Raw genomic sequence first — 19818 nt, forward strand, 5'->3', positions numbered from 1 at the left:
AGAACTTTTTTATTAAATACAGCGTCTTCTTCTATTTGGAATGCAGGACTTGTTATTTGGGATTGACTCATACATTCATTTCCTTCAATATGCTTTTTCTGACATTGACCAGCATAGCAAACTTCGGAAGAAGGCGGGTGAAATCCTGCTGCTGGTTATAATGAAAACTGCCATTTTTCTTCCTCAGAAAAATTATGCAGAATTTACAAATAGTTGTATTCTAACACTCAGCTATATCCACATCATATTTTAAAAGAAATTTAGATGCTATCCTAATTTTTGTTGCTGGAGGCCAGCTTCACTTTCTTCTCTTAGTCTTTTTCAATCTTAAAGACAATAAAAGGTGATGAAAAAGTCTTTGTGGTGAATCCCAAGACTAGGATATCCCCAAGGCAATGTGGTTAGCGCAAAACCAAGAAAAGCGTTTAATTCCATAGAGATAATCCAGTCCTTTCAGTAAGTGAATACAAGCCTATTAAAAACTCATACAAACAAACAAACAAACAAACAAAACCCCCAACACACTAGGCAGAGATTTTGTTAGATTTGGGCAGTTAAATTCTCTCAAGAGTCCTTCTGCATGCAGCAGGTTTTGTCTGTGGGCCGCAGGGGCTGACACCCTGATCGCAGCCCAGGAGCACACAGGTGCTGAGGAAAAGCAGTGATATGAACGGTACGTGTCAGCCGGAGCCGGACAGCTGTCACACCTCCCACGGGAAAAAAAAAAAAAAAATTAGAAAAAAAATTAAAAAGAGTTGTTTTTTTTAACAACCCTTCTTGTGAATCAGAACAATCACCAAAAGTCAAAATGTGAACTTTTGCACACATCCCCCCCTTTTGGTTTTTTTTTTTTTGGTGCCTCCAGACACCCCTCACCGCCTCCGCGAAGAAAAATGAGGCAAAACCAGCCGGGACTCGCCAAAACGCGGCCCCGCTCTTCCCTCAGCACACCGCCCAGCAGCAGGGCCAGCCAGCGGGTCCGCCACGACACCAAGTCGACCGCCAGCCGTGTGCCCGAGCCCTTTCCCTCCCCTCAACCTACAAGAAGGGACACGGGGAGATGGAAGGGGAGCGTTGGTTTCACCCCGAGGGGCTGCCGAGGACGGCGGAGAGGGCTTCGCCGCCCGCCGCCCTGACAGGAGCCCGCTCGCGCACAGGTGAGAGCCGTTGGCGAAAGGCGGGAAGGAGGGAGGGGAGAAGGGGAGGGGCGTGTGCCCCCCCCCCTCCCCGACCCTTGGGCGGGCCGGGGGGATCTGAGTGGATGAAACCCGTGTCAGTCAAGGGCAGGGCGAGGCCGGCGGACGGGGGATGGCGGCCCCCGCCCGGCGTTGGGGCTCCAGTTGTGGAAGAGCGGCGGCACCATGCGGGCGGCCGCCGGGGTAGGAGTGGCGGTTGTGGTGGAGGGGGTGTGGGGGGAGGCACCTGCTCCCTGTGAGGGGAGACGGGCTGAGGCGGGAGGGCTCTCTCGGCGGGCTTGTCGCTGCCCCGGCTCTGCCGCCGCCGAATTCGGCGGCGGCAGAGCCGGGGCAGCGACAAGCCCGCCGGTTCCCGCGTCTGTTCGGTTCATCCTTTCCTTTCTAGGACGTGGCGGGCATCCTCTGCCTGTTTTCTGTGGCGGCCGCGCTGGATTTCAAGTACCACCACGCCGAGGAGCTGGAGGCGTACCTGAAGGAGGTTCATGCCGCCTACCCCTCCTTCACCCACTTGCACAGCATCGGGCGGTCGGTGGAAGGTAGGGGGTAAGGGGTGGGGAGGGGGGGAGCGAAGGCTTTCGGTTTTACTGAAACTGGGACAAGTGTGGGTAAAAGTGGCTGTGGTGGCGTTTGGTGGGCGCTTGCTGGCCGCCGGGCTGCTCTGATCGCAAGTGCCGGGTGCCTCTCTGCTTAAATCTCTGTGAAGTTTCTTCTTCCTCTTGCTTAAGCTGAAGTAACAAACTCTGACGACACGTATGACGCTTCAGCTAGGGTAGAAGTTCTCCCAACACCTACTTCTTTTGAGAATTGGGAACCTGAGTGGCAATTTCAGAAACAGGGCTGTCCGTAAAGAGCTTAAAATGAGCGGTACCCCATTTGCCAAGTGCCCGTTCTAGGTGGGGCTGTAATAGGAGTGTGTGTTTCCTAACTTGTGGCTATGTTAAAAATATCTTCTCGTTTGGCTTTACCTATTTTTCCAGTAAATCTGGACTGACTAGAAAAAGAATTTCAAACTCTAGACTGATACAGGGTCTTGTGCTTTAAATGAAGAATGGCATTTCAGTCTCAAATCCTACAGGAAAATATACCGACATCAATAATCACCTTCCTGGCCTTATATAGATATTTGAATTTATCCCTCTATGACTGGTACTTTCTTACAATAAATCTATAGGGGAAAAAAAAAAACTTTTAAAGTTGTTTTAAGATATTAGAAAACGTAGTGTTTATTCTGGTAATACAGTTAATAGAGAACCTAGGGAATTAAGCTGTCCCTGACATCAGTCTGCACAAACATCAGTGGAACATGTGCCCAAGATATGCTAGGGATCAGTTTAAAGCTCCTGACTGTTCTGATACAGTGTGATTGATACTTTTAGGCATTTACAGGAGGCTATTAAACAGGGGAGTGTTAAGTTCAGATTCATTGCACTCCAGTGAAAATATTTAATAATAAAAGACCAGGTATTGTACTTGACTATATATTGATAGTCTGTGTATGTAGCTGAAAAATGATGTTTACCTGGGGAAAAACAGAAATTTATTTTCAGACATTTCTTGTGATACAGTATGGAAGGAGCCTGGGTCACTGCCACCAATAGTAAAATGCACTGAAAATTTTATTGAATTTACATTAGGAACACTTATATTCTGGATGTCTTTACTTTTGTTTAAAGTACTAGAAAACAAGTTTTACTGCTGGAGAAAACAAAACTGGAATATGTATCCATAAAATGTTTGTACTCTACTGAAATTGTTCTTATCAGGTTAGTTTCAGGAGTCCTGGCGCGGTACAAAAATAGAATGAGAAGGTTATACATAGTCCACTGTACTTTGAGGTAAGTTTCTCAGTGTTACCTGTTATTAAATGTTTGTACAAACTAAATGTGAGTACCATGTATTTAAAAAGGAAGAAAAAAAAAAAAAGATGATAAAGAAGACTTTTTGTCTTGAAAATAAACAAATTGTCTAGAGGAAAATCCACAGCGAATGTGATGTCTTTAAAGAGAACATTGCAATTATTTTTTCTGTGGTTACATGTGAGGTATGTTTGTGTAGAAGAGTATTACCTTCTCTTTGTTCCATTTGAATGACTGCTGCAGATGGCTTTCCTCATGTCTTCAATCCTTGGTATCTCCCCTTCCCTTTCCCCTTCTCATCTCCCACCCCACAGATTTCCTTAGTACTGTGAATTACAGGCTCATCGTGCAAGCATGGCATGTGTGGATAATATAAGCATTGAGATTTTCAGTGTTCAATTTTAGAAACAAGAATGAATGAGACATTTCCCACTCTGAGGGCCGCATGTAAAGCACAATAAAGTCGCTTGGCTCAAGTGCAGAGTTTCATTTAAAAATGGGCATTTTATTGTGATACTTAAACTTTTACACATTCTTGCCTGCTTCTCTTCTGAAATCCTTTTCCCCTTATGTGCCACTTGCTCTTTTTGGTCTCCTCCTTCATAACCATCTTTGTTCTAGTATTTGTCAGTACCTGTGGCATATAAGTGTATGTTAACAAGATTATAGGTAGGTTTATATGTTCATTTTATTATTGAAAGGGTGTTTGGGCTTATGGATGGGCTTGATCTTAACGGCCTCGTAAACTCTATTTGCAGCATATTATGTGAGTCACTGCAATGGGAAGGGGGAAAAAAACAGGAGGAGGAGGACTGGCTTCTTTGGGGTTTGTCTAGTCAAGGCTAAACCATGACTTCAAACACAAGAAGTATTAGTCTATTTTTAAAAATGTTCAGCTTCAAACTGAGCTTTGCTTTAAACCATGTGCTTAAATAGAACTCACTGTTACTGCATTAGCTTTAACTTCTAAGTCCATTTGTCCTAACTGAAGCTAAGAAGTCTTTAAATGTTGAAACGTAGTTTTGTATTTCATCTGACTTCATCTCCAGAATTAGTTTAAATGTGAATACTGTGTATGTCTACTTATAGAAGAAAAGCCATAGCACTTCTACCTTCTGCAATAGTAGTCTGACTACTGTAATGTGACACAGGTAGTTTGTGTGTAAACAGTCTTCCAATAGCCAAGTACTAAGATTTTGCCTGATAACATGAGTTAACATTGTTTTCCTGTCAGTATGGCTGTGCTTTTTACGCAAATAATTTATAAAAAGTATGTAGCTTGGTCAGCATCAGATGTTTAAAAGGCTGATAAGATGTTACTCAGAGATGTGGTCACTGACTCTGAGCATGTTCCTATTCTCTTACAGTGAAAGTAAAATAATTGGCTTAAGTCTTCTTTATGCTTGCTCTGAATTGGTCAATCATTTTTGTCTTGCCTTCTATGCTATTTCCTACACCTAAAAATAATAATGGAAGTGTGTGTATGTATTTGTATGTGTTGTGCAGTTTTCTTTTACATACATGCACACACACATAAATGAAACTTAAATACTGTTCTTGCAGAAGATCTTGTGGGAAGGTTTTTTTCTGTGAAACCTGCCATATCAGAGATTCCTGTCCCAGCCTAAAAAAAAAAAAAAAAAATTTCAAACAACTGTTTGAAGGGGACCTATCCTAGCAACATAGATCAAACACTTCTTTTCATATAAAAACTGTCATCTAGTACTGGTATCTTTATGTTGTAACTTTGAAACAGGAAGATCTGATCTATTTAGAAATAGTCTGCTGTTCCTGTGAGCAGCATTTATTTAAAACCAGTGTTGTGGGAAGAATCTCTGCTCTCCTGCATCCTCTCTGCCCCTTGCTTTGTAGTTGTGTAGTTGCAGCATATATTTGTCAAACTTTTCTTCAGAGCAGTAAAGGTCTTAAGCCTGCAGCCATCCTGTTTTCCCTCAGCAAGACTTTGCAGCTTTCCATGTTTGTTTAGAAGCAGGCAGAATTGACAACTGGGTATTGTAATTCACACCAGTGAAGTTAGCAATGTGGGGGAGCTTGTGTAACATAAAATCGGCAATTGCAGCTGGTGGGTGCAGTCTGATTCTTGTCGATCTCCATATCCTTTAGCTGGTGTTGAGAAAGTAAGTACGTAGAAAATGTTTTTAAAAAAATCAGCCAAGTACAAAAACACAGAGCTCAGGATACTAAGAATGGTGCATAATGGACAGGTAAATAACTGGGGCTTTTCCCCCTCACTTCTTGTAGGATTCTGCTGTTTGGAGTATTGCACATAAATTTTTAATGATGTAGATAAGAGGTGTGATCTTGAAACATGGCTTGTGATCCTTTGTATAGCTCATAACTATACCAACAATTTAAATTATGATCTGTTGATTGCAAGGGGCAAATTAAACCTGTACTCTTACTTCAAGGTTACTTTTTATATGTAACTCAGTGTTGACTAACGCTGGTCCTAAATAGGTATTCAATTCCTCCAACTGCTGTTTTTCAGATGCTGTAGAGTAGCACAAGAAGAGAAAGAGATTTTCCAGTAAAGAAAAAAAGAGAAAACATAACCATTAATCAAGAGATGGCCTTCGATTAAAGGTCTTCTGCCACCAGATTAGGTCTCTCTATTAGCCTGTCACAGCCTACATATGCCAGTCTTTGGGTTGTGCTACAGGGCCTATATTTCCCTAGGAACAGGGAAGATCGGGTGAATATTGATGTTAATGATCAGTGATGTGGATTGATTTGCCCTTTCAGTACAATGTTGTTAATTTTTAAACAAATTCTAGTCACAGACTTACTTGAAATAAAACTCTTATCCTATGCCTGTGTTTTACCCAGATGGTCAGTCTGTCTGCATTCTCCTCTTACTTGAGGAGAGCACAATAACATATATCTCCTACCCCACTTCAGGGGATGAGGCTTTTTAGTGGAAAAGTATTTCTACTAGCTTTTTAGTCATGCCTCACAAAAGAGCAGTGTACATTGCATCCCTTCTGGATGACCTTTCTGCTAAGGACCTCTGGCTGTAGATCCTTGGAGCTACCAATGTTGCTGATTGTCAGGGCTGCCTAATTAAAGATTTACTATATGTAGCTGTGGTATGGCATATTGTGTTCAGCTGGTTCACATAAGTGTAAATGGAGACCTACTCATAATACATTAATTAGTTGATAGGCAACATGTGACTGCTTACCCGGAAGCATTTGTTCCTTAGGCAGTTGTTCCATATATTATTTTGCATAGAAAAGAGATCTAGATTTTTTTTTTTTTAAGGCTGCTTTCTTTCTGTAAAAGCTAGATGATGATTGCTAGTTCTGCTTTCAGAACTTTGGATGAATTAGCTACTGGAGATGGAAACAAATAATGCATAGGGCTGGCTGTAGCTCTCTTCCCCTCCCAGCTGAGATACTACCCTCCCTGTAAACTGCTCTACTCCTGGCACAGTAACTCTTATCTATACAATTGTTCAGACGCAAGAAAAAGGTTAGGGGCTGCTTCTAAGCAGATTATTCTGCAGCTTGATGTCTAGGGCTTACTTGTTGTTATGTGAAAGGTCAGTTCATGGCAGTTGGAGTTATTTAATTAAATGACTATAGCTGCTGTGTAACATGCTGAGCTCACAGTGGATTTAGGACGGTTGAGTTACATTTCCTGTTTGTTCCCAACCAATGTGTTCTACATCCATGAGTCTTGCAGTTACCTGGGGCATTTAAGCAGAGCTTGAGCAGGTCTGCAAAAGTAACATTTATCCGAAAGCTAAAATAAAAGCAAACTGTGCTTTTAATAAGAAAGACAGTCATACTGCATCAGTTCAAAAGTCCAGTCTGGACCAGTATTCTTTTTTCCAAGAATAGCTAGAGAAAAGTCTAGGAATTGGGTAGGCACAGCATGATACTTCCTCAGTATGTACTTCTGGCTATGTGCAACCTGGGTGTTTCTGACAAAGTGTATTTCCTAATCGTGGTGGACGTAAAGTAGGTTAAAGTACAAAGCTTGCTTTGATGTACAGTTGCACTAGGCTGATCTCAAAATCCAAGAGGAAACAAAGGCCACTAGAACACGTTTCTCAAAGGAGGACTGAGTTACTCTGTTTGTAGGTGCCTGAATTTTAGTTCCTTGTAGTGTCTGTTGCCTTTCTTAAAAGGCAGTCACTAATGTTTCTAAGGAGACATTTTGAAAGAGAATCTGGAAGCAGCTAGTCAAACTCATGTAGCCTGTTAACTAAACCAGAAACAGATGATGATGATAAGGGTTGGATTCTTTTTAAAAAAGTGAATCTGTCTTGCCTTTTTTCCTATCCAGCCAGTTTAAAAAAAAAAAAAAAAAGTGGTGGGGGGGAAGCTGCTCACTGTCTGAATTTGTAGGACTCTGCCAGTGAGATGTGTATTGTTTGGAGCTTGCTATTCTTGGAGCAAACATAATGTCTGGGATCTGCCAAGGATGTTTACAGGATCTGCATAGTAAGTCTCTTGATGAGGCGCTTCAGTGCACTGAAACCCTGAAAGTTCACCAGTAACTTCTCAGCCATGTAGGAGCAACAACCTATAGTGTCCTCCTAGTTTTCTACTCCCTCTCTTGCCTTCAAGTGGCAGGAATAGTTTTGGTCTTCTCTGCCTCTGGTGACAAAAGGGTAGGCCAAATAAAACTGTTGAATCTGGATAAATTGCACTTAAAACCAAACCATCCTCTTTCTTGTGCCTGGCTTGTGTTATAAGCAATCACTTCGCTCATGGTGATCCAACAGTACTACTGTGAATGGGTAATGTTACTTTCTTTTATGTATACAATAGCTTTTCTGAAAATTACTGGATGCATACCAGTGTCACATCTTTCTCAGAAAATAAAGCACATGTTTTCAGAACTAGGTTTAAAAACCCTGTGGTAACAGAAGCAAGAGTTGGTGAAAAGGAAAAACAGTCTGTTTAACTGGTTTCTGGGAGTGAATATTCACTCCCAGAAACCAGTTAGTGTAAGTAATGGGGAGAGCCTGTTTGGGCTAATCCTATGTGTCTGTGGTGCTCTCTTCTCAGTGAGCAATACTGGATAAGGTTAGTGTATATTAATTTAAAAACAGTATTTCCTTCTGGGTGGTTTTTGTTTGGATTTTTTAATTTTTTTTTTATTTCTTGATTTGTGTTGAAATAAACTGTAAGGTGCTATTGTAGAGACTGTGCTCTGGATTGGTAATTTTTCATTGTTTTGTGTATAAAGTGATTATGAGAACTGGAAATGGTACAGTGTGGTGAGTCATGTACATGTAGGAAAGAAAAAGTTGTTGTTCTCATAAAATACAAGTCCTGTGAAAGTGTTTAAAGCAGCTGTGTATGTCCCAATCAACTGAAGATTTGTAAACTTTTAGGAAGATAGGCAAGCACATGAGCCATGAACTGTTTTGACTCCCTTCTCAAGTGCTTTGGTTACAAATAAAGAGTGTCTAGTTTTTTTTAAAAGTCATTGGTCATTCCCACAGTTCTGCTTATAAGCTACTGAGTCTAAATTGGATTGGCTGGTGTAATCTCTGGAAGTAGATAGGTGCTTATTAAATAGTGGGAAATTGTTACTTTTATTTATTTTTTTTTCTCTTTAGAGAGAGGTAGCCTTATGCCTGTAAGAAGGGGTATGTGAGAAGAGACCAGAAGTGTTAAGTTAAGCAGTGGCCCCAGCATAGTAACTACGTCAGTGGTAGTGCAGCTGTTGCTGAAACATTCTGGTCCTTTCTATCTCAAGAAATACCACAAATTGGCTGAGATAGGACTGTCAGTATTAGCAGTCAGAAAGTTGACAAATGGAAATACAGAGCACAGGATAGCCCTAACACTTTGAAATAAAATTTAAAAGTGCTACGCAGGTACTCTACCAATTAGTGTCTCTTGCTGTTATCCTCAAATAAGAATTTGCTTCCTTATCAATGATTTTTACTCCTTCCAATAGCTTACTAAGAACAGTGTGGTTAGATTAGTTCTTGCTAATTATGATCTCTTTTACAGGCTCTCCATTAAGCAGGATACTTGGGGAAGCAAAGCAAGTACTAAAACCTTTGTTCCCCTCCCCAAATAAGTGTGATCAGTTTGCGGTGGGAGGGGGGATGTAGCCATGGTAGACCTGCAGTCTAATGTTACCTTGGGCTCTTCTGGGTTTGTTCCGCTTACCTATGCACCATGCCAAACATTGCCAGATGTGCCTGGTTAACATATGTGATTGATCTGTATCTTTAATTCTTCAAAATACCTTGAAGGCTTTCTTATATTTAAAGTGTCCTAGCTCTTCTTGGGATACCAACTTTGTTTATTACTAATGTTAATCCAGGCTGAGTCTTTAGATAATCCTTTCTGTCTCAGTGGACCATAAGAATATGGTATACTGAAAGTGAGGATAAACTCTCACAAAAGAATCTGATGTACTACAGTCGTTCATACAGATGTCCATCTGATCCTAGCTTCAGGTATGTAGGTTATTCTGAGTGTAAACTAGACATTTAGAGTGTCTGTTTTCTGAGCAGACAGCTGCCTTTTTTGACTGATAATTTACAAAATTTATATCTCCAAAGGATGCATGTATATTATTTACCATAATCGGGAGGGTGCTTTATTCGACAGTCTGGTTAGGTTTAACTCACATATTTGTTCATGTTTGTAAGGCTACTTCTGCAATGCTACTACCTCACTCATTCTGATTAAACATTTCTGGTTATATATATAATGTGTTGGTAACTCAAATTCTGTGAGAATCTGAATCAAGCTGTGTGTGCTGTTGGGCAGTCCACTTGCGGAAGTCAAGTACCAAAATAGCTTTAGATCTTCCAGCTTGAATTGTTGATGGCAAATCAGAGTACCACAGGGCAAGGATGGTGCTGGTGCTCGCTTAGCAAATGGGAATTGCTCCTGAAGTCCTTCATTAGCTGTGGTAGTGTTTTGCCAGAAGACAGTATTGCCCCACTGTTATCATGGAGAAACTAACACTTTGTCTTTGTTTTGAAGCTTGGAAGTGCAATACTAAGTTACGTAAGCATTTAATGTCTTTGTATTCCCATCTTCTTGCCTATGTGTCGCACATAGGTGGCAATTGTACTCCTGTTACACACTGATGCTACTGAACTCTGCAGGGAATACAAGTACAGATCAGAAAACTTAAAAACCAAAGAATGGTTTATGCTAGTATGCAAACAGGTTTACCATGAATGTGATTTAAAAGTTAGAAGTGATAAAGCCAGGATTGATTTCTTCATCTCTCTCTTCCTGCAAGATAAGGAACTTTTAAGTAATAAGCATAGTTTGACTTAGTCTCAGAAAATAGGTGTCAGGTGCAGCTGGAAAGATACCCTGACATAGTTCTGCAATGAAAAGAAAACTGTAAAGATGCCTTAGTGTCTTGCATGGTAACAATTAACCTAGATTTACACTAGTATTACAGGTAGCTGGTAAGGATGGAGTATCCCAAGACATTGCAGAATATGTTGCCAAATGCAGTTAAGGAAATGTTTTCAATATTAGTATGCATAGTTAAAGTGGATTAAAGAGCGTATGAGAGATTATGTGGGAATTGTGGTATATCTACAGAAGAATTTATCAAGGAGTGACTCTCATGCCACCCCATCTCCCCACAATATTTTGTATAAGTAATGCAGATGCTAGTTATTTGCATCGTTTCTCTTTCTTCTGTCAAACCATAATTATGTAATGGTTGCCTTTGCAGTGGAAGCTGTTATAAAAATCAGCTGGTATGTTTATTTCACTACTGTTACTTGGTGTTCTCATCATAGAATCTAGGCTGAAGCTCTTCTGCTTATACTAGAATTGAGCAGGATTGATACAAGCTATGCCTCAGGCATAGCCACCACCCTCTTATGTTCTCATTGAACAAAACCTTGTCTGTCTGGTCCCCCTTCTTATTTTGCACTGCTTTGATTGTATGCTCTGGGGGTCAGAAACATGTATTTTAAAAGTTTGTGTGGAGCATGACAGAGTGAAGCCCTGATAGGGAGAGTTCTCAGGACTGCTGAAATATCAGTAGTCAATAACAATCTGAAAAATAATAATAAAGCTTTTAAGTTGTTTGCAGTTTCTATTTAACTTCTCTATCTTCTTCCCTTACTATTAAGGTGGCCTTCCCTACAACTTAGGGCCACATCTTTCTGGGTAATATGCAAACCACCCTGATAATATACTGCTTGGCCTGTAGAGTTTGTTGCCAAACACTAAGTAAGAGTAAAAATTAGTAAGTTTTAAGGAAGAGGATATGAAATACAAAGAGAAGTAAATTGTTGCGGCTTGGATCAAATCTCAGGAGTATATTTTTTGAGGTCATTAATTTGATTTGGTATAATGTCATGTCTCTTCATAATCTAGCTTTACGTGTTTTATAGGTAATATAGATGAATCCAAGCAGACTCATATCTGAGGATTTAGACATCTAAAATCTCAATTTTCTAGCCAGTGTCAGAGCAAGTTTTGTATGAGCCATGTTCAGTGCTGTACTGTTCAAATAGGTATTCAGTGAGATCTGGAGCCAGAGTAAACTGTTTCTGACACTTTTCCTCACAGCCTTCTCCTAGACAAACTGGTAAGCTGCAGATTGGATAGGTGGCCTGCAAGATAAGGAGGAAACTGGCTAACAGGCTGTATTCAGAGGGTGGTCATCAATGTGTTTTTTACTCGGGCTGGCAGCCTGTCAAAGTGGGGTCCCCCAGGGATTGATATTAGACTCTGCACTGTTCAACATCTTCATAAATGATCTGGATGATGGAATTGAAAGCACCATCACCACATTTGTTGATGACACCAAACTGGGTGGTGAGGTGGACAAGTGAGAAGGGTGAACCATCTTAAAGAGACCTGGACAGGCTGGAAGGGAAGAGTGGGCTAGCAAGAACAGTATGAAGTTTAACAGAGACAAATCCAAAGTCCTGCACCTGGGATGGAATAACCAAAGAGCCCAGTATAGGCTAGGATCTGTGTGGCTGGGGAGCAGCCTTGCGGAAAGGGACCTGGGAGTCCTGGTGGAAATACAAAGCTGAACATGAGTCAGCAGTGTGATGCTGCAGCAATGAAGGCAAATTGGATCCTGGGATGCATCCACAGGGGCATTGCTAGCTGAGATAAAGGTGTGATTGTGCCACTCAGGCTGTATCTGGAGTACTGTGTCCCCTTCTGGTACCCACAATTCAAGAAAGAAGTGGACAGACTGGAGAGGGTGCAAAGAGGGGGGGCCACAAAGATGATCAAAGGGCTGGAGAACCTGCCTTGTGAGGAAAGACTGAAGGAGTTCAGGCTCTTCTCCCTGGAGAAGAGAATCCTCGGGGGGGGGGGGGGGGGGGGTGGAACCTCATCACAGGATTCTAGTACTTAAAAGGGTGGTTACAAAGAGGATGGAGGCTCTCTATTCATAAGGAGCCACATGGAAAAAGACAAGGGGCAATGGATGCTAGTTCCACCAGGAGAGATTTCATCTCAATATAAGAAAGAAACTTTTTACTGTGAGAACACTCATTCACTGGAACAACTTCTCCAGGGATGTGGTAGAGTCCCCATCACTGGAGGTTTTCAAGATGCAATTAGACAGGGTGCTTGATAATCTTGTTTAGGCTTGCTTTCCCATGAAACGTTGGACCGGATGATCTTTTGAGGTCCCTTCCAACCTGGGATGTTCTATGGTTCTATAATTGTTTCTAGGATTAAATTGTTCTTGGGCCTTGCATTCCAATGAGAGTCAATCTTTCTTCCTCTCTTCTGTCCTGTGCTTTCTAGGTAGGGACTGCTTCAACATGGATCAGCATTACTGCAGTTCCTACCCATGAAGTCAGTGTGCAACACATGGCCAGCCCAGGAGGACTGTAGTCAGCCTATTGCTTTTTCTGGGTCAAAGTGGACCTCCATGCAAACCTGAATCAGTAGCCTAGCCTGAGCAGTACTGACACTGGGTCTGGTGTGTTGCCCAGTCATTTCACTTAATTTCCTAGCCATAACTTTCTTTGAAATGACAACAGTTCTTTTTCATAGATGAAGCTGTAAAGAACAAAGTGAAGAAAAGTAGAAATAAATTTCAGAACAGAACAAACCAGGGAGGCAATCCAGACGGGAACATGTATAAATGATTTGATTTCTTTCCCACTTGATCTGGAGATCAAATTCGATTCTCCATCTTAATTCCTAGTTTTCATAGATCTAGTTAGAATACTGGTACTATGCCATGAACTGTGGCAGTGCTAGAAAATTTAAAAAAAGACTGCTCATTCTACTAGAAGCTGTGTGGTCTGGCTCTGTTCCAATACAAGCCTTGTTACGTGTCCTGAGACACACAGTTAGAAACACACGTTTGTCCTGATTACTTGAAATATAGTTCACTAATTAGTTGAAGTCAGTTCTGGTTTGGCAGTGAGAAATGGCTTTCTGATACACTTTCAGTTGATTCAAAGCATGGGAGATAGCTTTGCTGTTCACTTCAGGTACAAAAACAGAGTTATCTAGGCTTTACTGATTAAAGGAAACTATCTATATACTGAATCTTTTTATATGCAGTAAATTACTGCTGTATGGAAAGAAATCTTACATCATCCCTCATAGGTACACTATCCAGTACTGCAGGCTGAGCAGACCCAGGAATTTATTTTAATTGTTAATGGTAGGTTTAATACTTCTCACAAGCTGGAAATGCCAGGAAATAATTGCTGTCTCAGTTCATGGGAGTGTTTATCATTTAGATGGCCCTCACATAAACTATAAACAGTCTAAACACTAATGCTGGAAAGACCAATTTAAATCAGTACTTAATGCTAGTCTATACTTAGCTCTTCCTTGTGTTTCCCATGAGTGCAGTTTCACAGTGATAGCAGCAGGAATAAACACTGCTGATGGCAAGGCACTGGAAATTTCTTTTTAATTTGAAATCAGAATACAATATTATTTGAAGAAAGTCTTAAATGATAGAAATAACTATAGCATTTTGGCTGTACTTGGACTCTTGTTGCTTTAGTGTATATATAGTACTGAATTGGTGCTAGTGCTGCTGTGGGGAAGTGGCTAAAGAATGCGGCACTGTTCTACAGTGGCTCATGAGATGCTCCAAAAAGTCTGTATGCAATGGATGTGGATGTTGTCATTGCTAGCAGTTGGCTTTGAAATAGTCCTTGTGACCTGCTTCCTTTCAAAGAAAACCAGGGTCTAATCTTAATGTCTAGTTATTGGTGAGATAAGATGCTTCATGTTCTAGGGACTACAGTATTGTTTGGCTGCTGTGATTGGTTGGTTATTTTATATAATAGATAATAATTATGTACAGAAAGGTAATATAAATGTAGTAAATATATTGGTTAGCTTAGTGCAGGACCAGGACATTAAACCATCTCGCCTTCTAGGTCACTGTCTTGTGCTTGTGTAGGAAATCATCAAGGATTTGAGGAAGCTAATGCTTTTAATTGGCATTATTTCACTTGCTGTGAAAGGGCTTTTTACATGTAACTCACTGAACCCGTTGGCTCTGAGATATTTTGAAGCCCTGTCTGTGTGCTTGGTACTCATGCTGATAATGAGCAGTCCCAGGGCTGAATGAATTTATAACCTTATAGAAGGCATATGACTCCTCTGTAGGAAACCACGTGTTTTACAATTTAGCTGTATCCACATCCATCAAGGAGAGAGCTGGGACACCATCAGGTCTCCAATATAGGTCCTTTGCTACCTTAATCTTATAATTTCACCACTTAGATGTTGGATGTGCTCTTTGACACTGCAGCTTCGTCTGATGAATCCCTAGCTAGGGAAGCTGCACATTGTAGGTTTGCCAGTAGTCATCTTAAGTTTGGGCTGTGACAGAAAGGCTGCAATCGCAATTGTAAGCAGGTATGTTCCTCTTGGTGCAGCAGTCCGTATGGCAGCTGACAAGTTGGGAACCAAGGAGGGATGTCTGAAATTTCCTTCCAGTAGAGGGAAGGAGAGCTGGGCATAATGGCTTAGAGGGCATAAGGACAAACAGTCATAGGAGTCACTCTGGAAGGACTTCCTTGGTACTTCATTGCAGGTTGCCCCTCGATGCAACCATGGAGAAGATGACACATTGCAGAGCTAGAAATTGAGATTATTGTCCACGCTTGATTATGAATAAAAGTAGCATGTTTTTTTCAGTTCCAAGCATACTTCTGCAGCAAGACTTGTCATCTATTTTCACAGAATTGCAGGATGATTGAGGTTGGAAGGGACCTCTGGAGGTTTTGGAGGGGAGAAGGGCTAGGGTGGTGAGGATTGATGGTTGTTCTTCGTTCCTTTTTGAAGAAGGATGTACTTAAAAGCTAACATCTCCGGTTTCTCTGCTCTGTAACTTGTCTAGGTTTATAGAAGTCAAACTATTTTCTTTTTTTTTTTTAATGAAACAGTTGCTCTGCATACAACAAAGCCAAATAACTAGCTTCTTCACCAAAGCACTTACCGTGAACTTATTTTTAAAAGTATGGATTGCTTGCTCACATTGTCCTTTAATGAAAGAGTCAGTAGCAGCATCTCACAGCTTTGTGCATAGCATATGGATATAAGGGTTGAACACCAATGTCTTCTAGAGTGACTGTGTAAAACTAAGGGATCCTGAGACTATTCCTTGTTGAATCTGTCTGCTCTCAGTGCTGTCTTGTTGCTTCTTGATTCTAAGCCTGAGACTCCGATTCAATCTGTTAAGTGAGAATTTAGTTTGACAGCCACTGTCTTCAGTTTTACCTGTCTTGCAGTTGTTTTCAGTCCATCTTGTTGTGTTCTTTCTGCCCTATTCAGTTTTTTTTCCCCATTCCTGAAGGTACTGCAGTTGCCACAGCATTTTTGTTTTCCTTTCTAGCTATGTGACTGGCTCACTGCCACTATACCATGAGGGTCATGGCTTACACCTCTGGGAAATTGTTACCCTCCAGAGTTTATTTACTGCAGATTTGATGATCCACAAAGATTTAGGAAATAACACTTTTTATGGTACTGCATATAGCAGCACCTACATTCTTTCCTGTAAGTAACAATGATGGCTGGACTCCTCTGAGACAGCTCATGGGTCCCAACAAGCCCTGTGTGAGCTGGGGACAGGTAGCATATATGCAAGGTCTGGGCATTAGCAATCTATAGGCTGTGACCGCTATTATCAAGGAACTGGTCCAGTTTCATTGCTGCCATCTGCTGAAACTAGAGCTTTCCACCTCCTTGAGCAGACTAATGGGAAGCATAGTTTTCAAGATAAGATCTGAAATGCCACAATATCACTAAAAATAATAATTAAAAATGCCCCTACCCCCAGTGAGGACTTCCAAAATGTTTGTTTGTTTGTTTTAAGTTCAGCTTCCTGTGCAGCTTTACTGGTCCTAACTAATACTCATTCTGTATCTATTAATTCTTTCCGTGCTAATTTTTATTATTTAATATGTCTCTGATACAGCTCTGCTTGGTATCTCCTGTTTTCTGAGCAGTAACTCATGAATGTGTTTAGTTTTTCTGTGTTGTCTTTAATACAAAAAAGATGCTCTTTCTTTGTGTTAATGAAAACTTCTGTGTGTACTTCAGAAAACCCTTATGATTTAATATTTTGGGGAAGAATGTCTTTTATTTTAAATACTCTTTAGTTGCTTGGTGACTTTGCTTGACAAGATCTTGCTTGCTAAACTTGATTTGAAAAATGTTTATTACAAAAAAAAACCCAAACTATTTTCCTGTAACTAATATAACAAGTACTCATAGAATAAAAACCCCACAGCCTACTTGATATGCTATATATAGGACTGACTGGGCAGCGATGAAATATGAGAATTTGTATGGTGGTCTTAATGACCAACTTTTTTTAATTTTTTTTTTTCTAAGGTTTGTATGATATTATAGTTGTTTAAAAAAAATGTTTTTTCCCCTTCCCTTCTTAAAGGTAGAGACCTGTGGGTTCTTGTTCTGGGGAGGTTTCCAACCCATCATAAGATTGGCATTCCAGAGTTCAAGTATGTTGCTAATATGCATGGGGATGAGGTACGTTTCAACTTTTGTAATGTCATTTATACCAAATACACTTACCAGAGGTTTAGAGTGAACTTCTTAGGTGTGTGCTACTTACTATTGTGTGCTACTATTACTATTGAGGTATGTCATACCTCAAAGAAGACCTAATATGTGTGTATTTCTTGAGGAATTTCAAGAATAAAGTTTCCTTGTTCTGGTGGAAGGGCTTTAGGAGACTTTACATCACAGTAAAGAATCCTACAATCCTACACATAAGACCTCTCAAGTGGGGAGCTTTGTCTTCTCCATGTGAATAAACCCAGAGGCTTTAACTTTCCTGGCAATGAGTCAGATGCAGTAGTTTGCTTGTACATTATTATTGCCTAGACATGAAGTATGACTGATAGAACTCTTCAAATACATCATAAGATTGAATAATAATTGCTGTGAGGCACCAAATTATTTTAGGAAGAAAATTTCTCTTGGAAACCTTAAGCTTGGAATACCTAGATTTACCTGAGATAACACAGTGAGTACAAAACAAAAAGCAATTACAGGATTAACTTGCTCTGGAAAGAATGCCCACTTAGTAATGATAAAGGAGAAAATGGTGATTATGAGCCTTCCTGGTGTAGTACATGAATTTGGAACAGAAAGACTTAAAGCTTCACTCTTCTCTCTAATCTTTTCTTGCTTTCTAATTCCCTTATTCTTTAGCTTTACCTGCTTATATTAGTCATGTTCAGGATAAGTTTAAACTACACAATATATTTCTGTGCAGCCTTTAATGTGAAGGGTAAATAATTCAACAGAAATGGCAAAATCTTTTTTATATATCTATCTACCTATATCTGCTAGACTGAGTTCCTCAAACTAAGAAAAATAGATGTAGTAGGAAGTGTATCCCGTGTAAAGTATAACATGTCACAAGCTATTGCTATTACTAATACCATGCGTGAGCACTTGCACGCCTACAGACACTTGTGACATTATGTGCCAAGAATTTTCCCCAAGTTAGACTAGTTTCACCTTGTTTGACCAGTGGCTATGCTCAAAGTGCTGCTGGGAGTCTGACTGCTTTGGAATTTAACTCCGTGGGAGGAAGCTGATTCATGGTTTCAAATGGGTACACGTGTTACTGGATGCCCAAGATGGCGTTTGCAACTCCTAAAACCTAGTGTGTGTCAGCAGGGTAGTCTAGGGTGCCTAGGAACTGAGGTTCCATATGACAGTCCCTGCAGACTGCTGAAGGGAATTGAAAACCTATGGCTACAGATGACCCCGCTTTGGTGGGAAAGAGATGGAGGGCAGGATATGATCTCATCCAGAATGGCCTGGCTCTCAAATCCGATATTGGTGGACTGCAGAAGGCCACTCCTCCTATTGAAACCTCCACAATGAAGCACTTCTGCCATTATCACTGCCTAGCAGGATATGCACAAGGAACTTTGACTGTGGAGACATGCACCATTTGCATATCCACAGGGTCAGGAATTGCTGGAGATCAGGCAACCTGGATCACTGCCTAGGATCTAAATTCTTATATTGACTTTGTGAGGAAATGAGGCAAGAATTTTTTTTTTTTTAAGGGATCTGGCACTGTGTCCGAGTTTGAGCAGGGTTGATTCTTGAGCTGCCTAGGTACCATATAGTATTAAGTGCCATGCTGCATTTTAACTTGTTCATTAGACCAAGCATGCACCTAGGGAAGATTCTGGAAATAGAGGATTCCTCCTTTTTAGGCCCTCATGATGATGTTTGCCTTATGGTTTTTTGTGTATGGATGTAACACAGTTGGTGTTTGTTTTTCCTATCTGACCATAAATGTATTTCAGATGGCAGGAAATGAATTCCTCGTATAGAGAAGCATTGAAGAACTTGAATACTTTTTCCCCATAATATAAGATTCTGCTGGACTAGTCACTGGGGAAAGATTCAACCAGCCCTATAATATATTAAGCAGATAAGTTTTGTACTGACTGTATGACAAGCTTCAACTTGTGTTCCACAGTCTGTCATAACTTAAAATTGCAGGATTATGGCTTCATTGATCTAGTTGGGTCTTTTGTGCTTCAGTGATGCTTTTCATAAATGGTACAGAGTGAGAAAACTTATGTTCTCAAGTGTTGTTTGGTGATGCTGCCCTTCTAACCTGTCATGATCACACAAATGACACTTTTCTTTTTTGACTCAGCTGGCTGGGTGCTCCTGAAACCTAAAAGTTGGTGGGGGAGCCTGAATTGCATGTGTGCAGGCTATTTGCACATGCTGCTGGAAGAAAACCTAGGTTATTTGGAGACCTGCCCAGCAGGGAAGTTCTAATAAACTAATGTGAGTACGCAATACGAGGAAGAGTATTTTTTTCAGAACTGGAAAGATTTATTATTTTAAGTAGGGTAATTTTTCTTAATACTGTAAGACATGACCAGCCAAGGTTTAAACGATTTTATTTTGTGATCACCATTGCCAAATAACGTGAACTTTTGTCCCAGATCCCCAGAGGTGCAACAAAAGACTTCTCCCATTCTTTGTGTGCCTGTATGAAGTTGGACACCATTTTTAGCAGTACTTTTTGTTTAACCTAAACCAGATTAAAAATGATAATTAGAGGTAGTTCAGTCACTTGCAGCTATGTGAGACTTTAATCAAAATGGCACTAATAGACTGCACAAAATGCATAAGCCTGTGCAATGTTAATAAAGTCTGTACTGAGGAAGACAAGGGAGAGGTTGTCTGTTGTTCTGGGGCAGCTCTCATTCTGAACTGAGCAGCAGTCTCTCTTGTCCCAGACTTGTACTATTACTTGAAAGATCC

General features: G+C 40.6%; 1 protein-coding gene across 5 annotated transcripts in view; it reads left to right on the top strand.

Annotated features, from left to right (window-relative positions):
• The first annotated feature begins 1282 nt into the window (after window positions 1-1282).
• Window positions 1283-19818, top strand: part of CPM (carboxypeptidase M) — a 32101-nt gene continuing 13565 nt past the window's right edge. Inside the window, exons 1-4 of one of the 5 annotated variants that reach the window (XM_030002697.2) lie at window positions 1363-1379; window positions 1582-1732; window positions 2960-3031; window positions 16937-17034. In XM_030002697.2, coding sequence (XP_029858557.1) covers window positions 17020-17034 — 15 coding nt within the window. In that variant the 5' untranslated portion in view covers window positions 1363-1379; window positions 1582-1732; window positions 2960-3031; window positions 16937-17019. The other 4 variants (XM_030002693.1, XM_030002696.2, XM_030002694.1 and 1 more) reach the window with 4 other exon arrangements.

The sequence above is a fragment of the Aquila chrysaetos genome, chromosome 26 (genome assembly GCF_900496995.4).
Source record: "Aquila chrysaetos chrysaetos chromosome 26, bAquChr1.4, whole genome shotgun sequence".
NCBI classification, from domain to species: Eukaryota; Metazoa; Chordata; class Aves; order Accipitriformes; family Accipitridae; genus Aquila; species Aquila chrysaetos.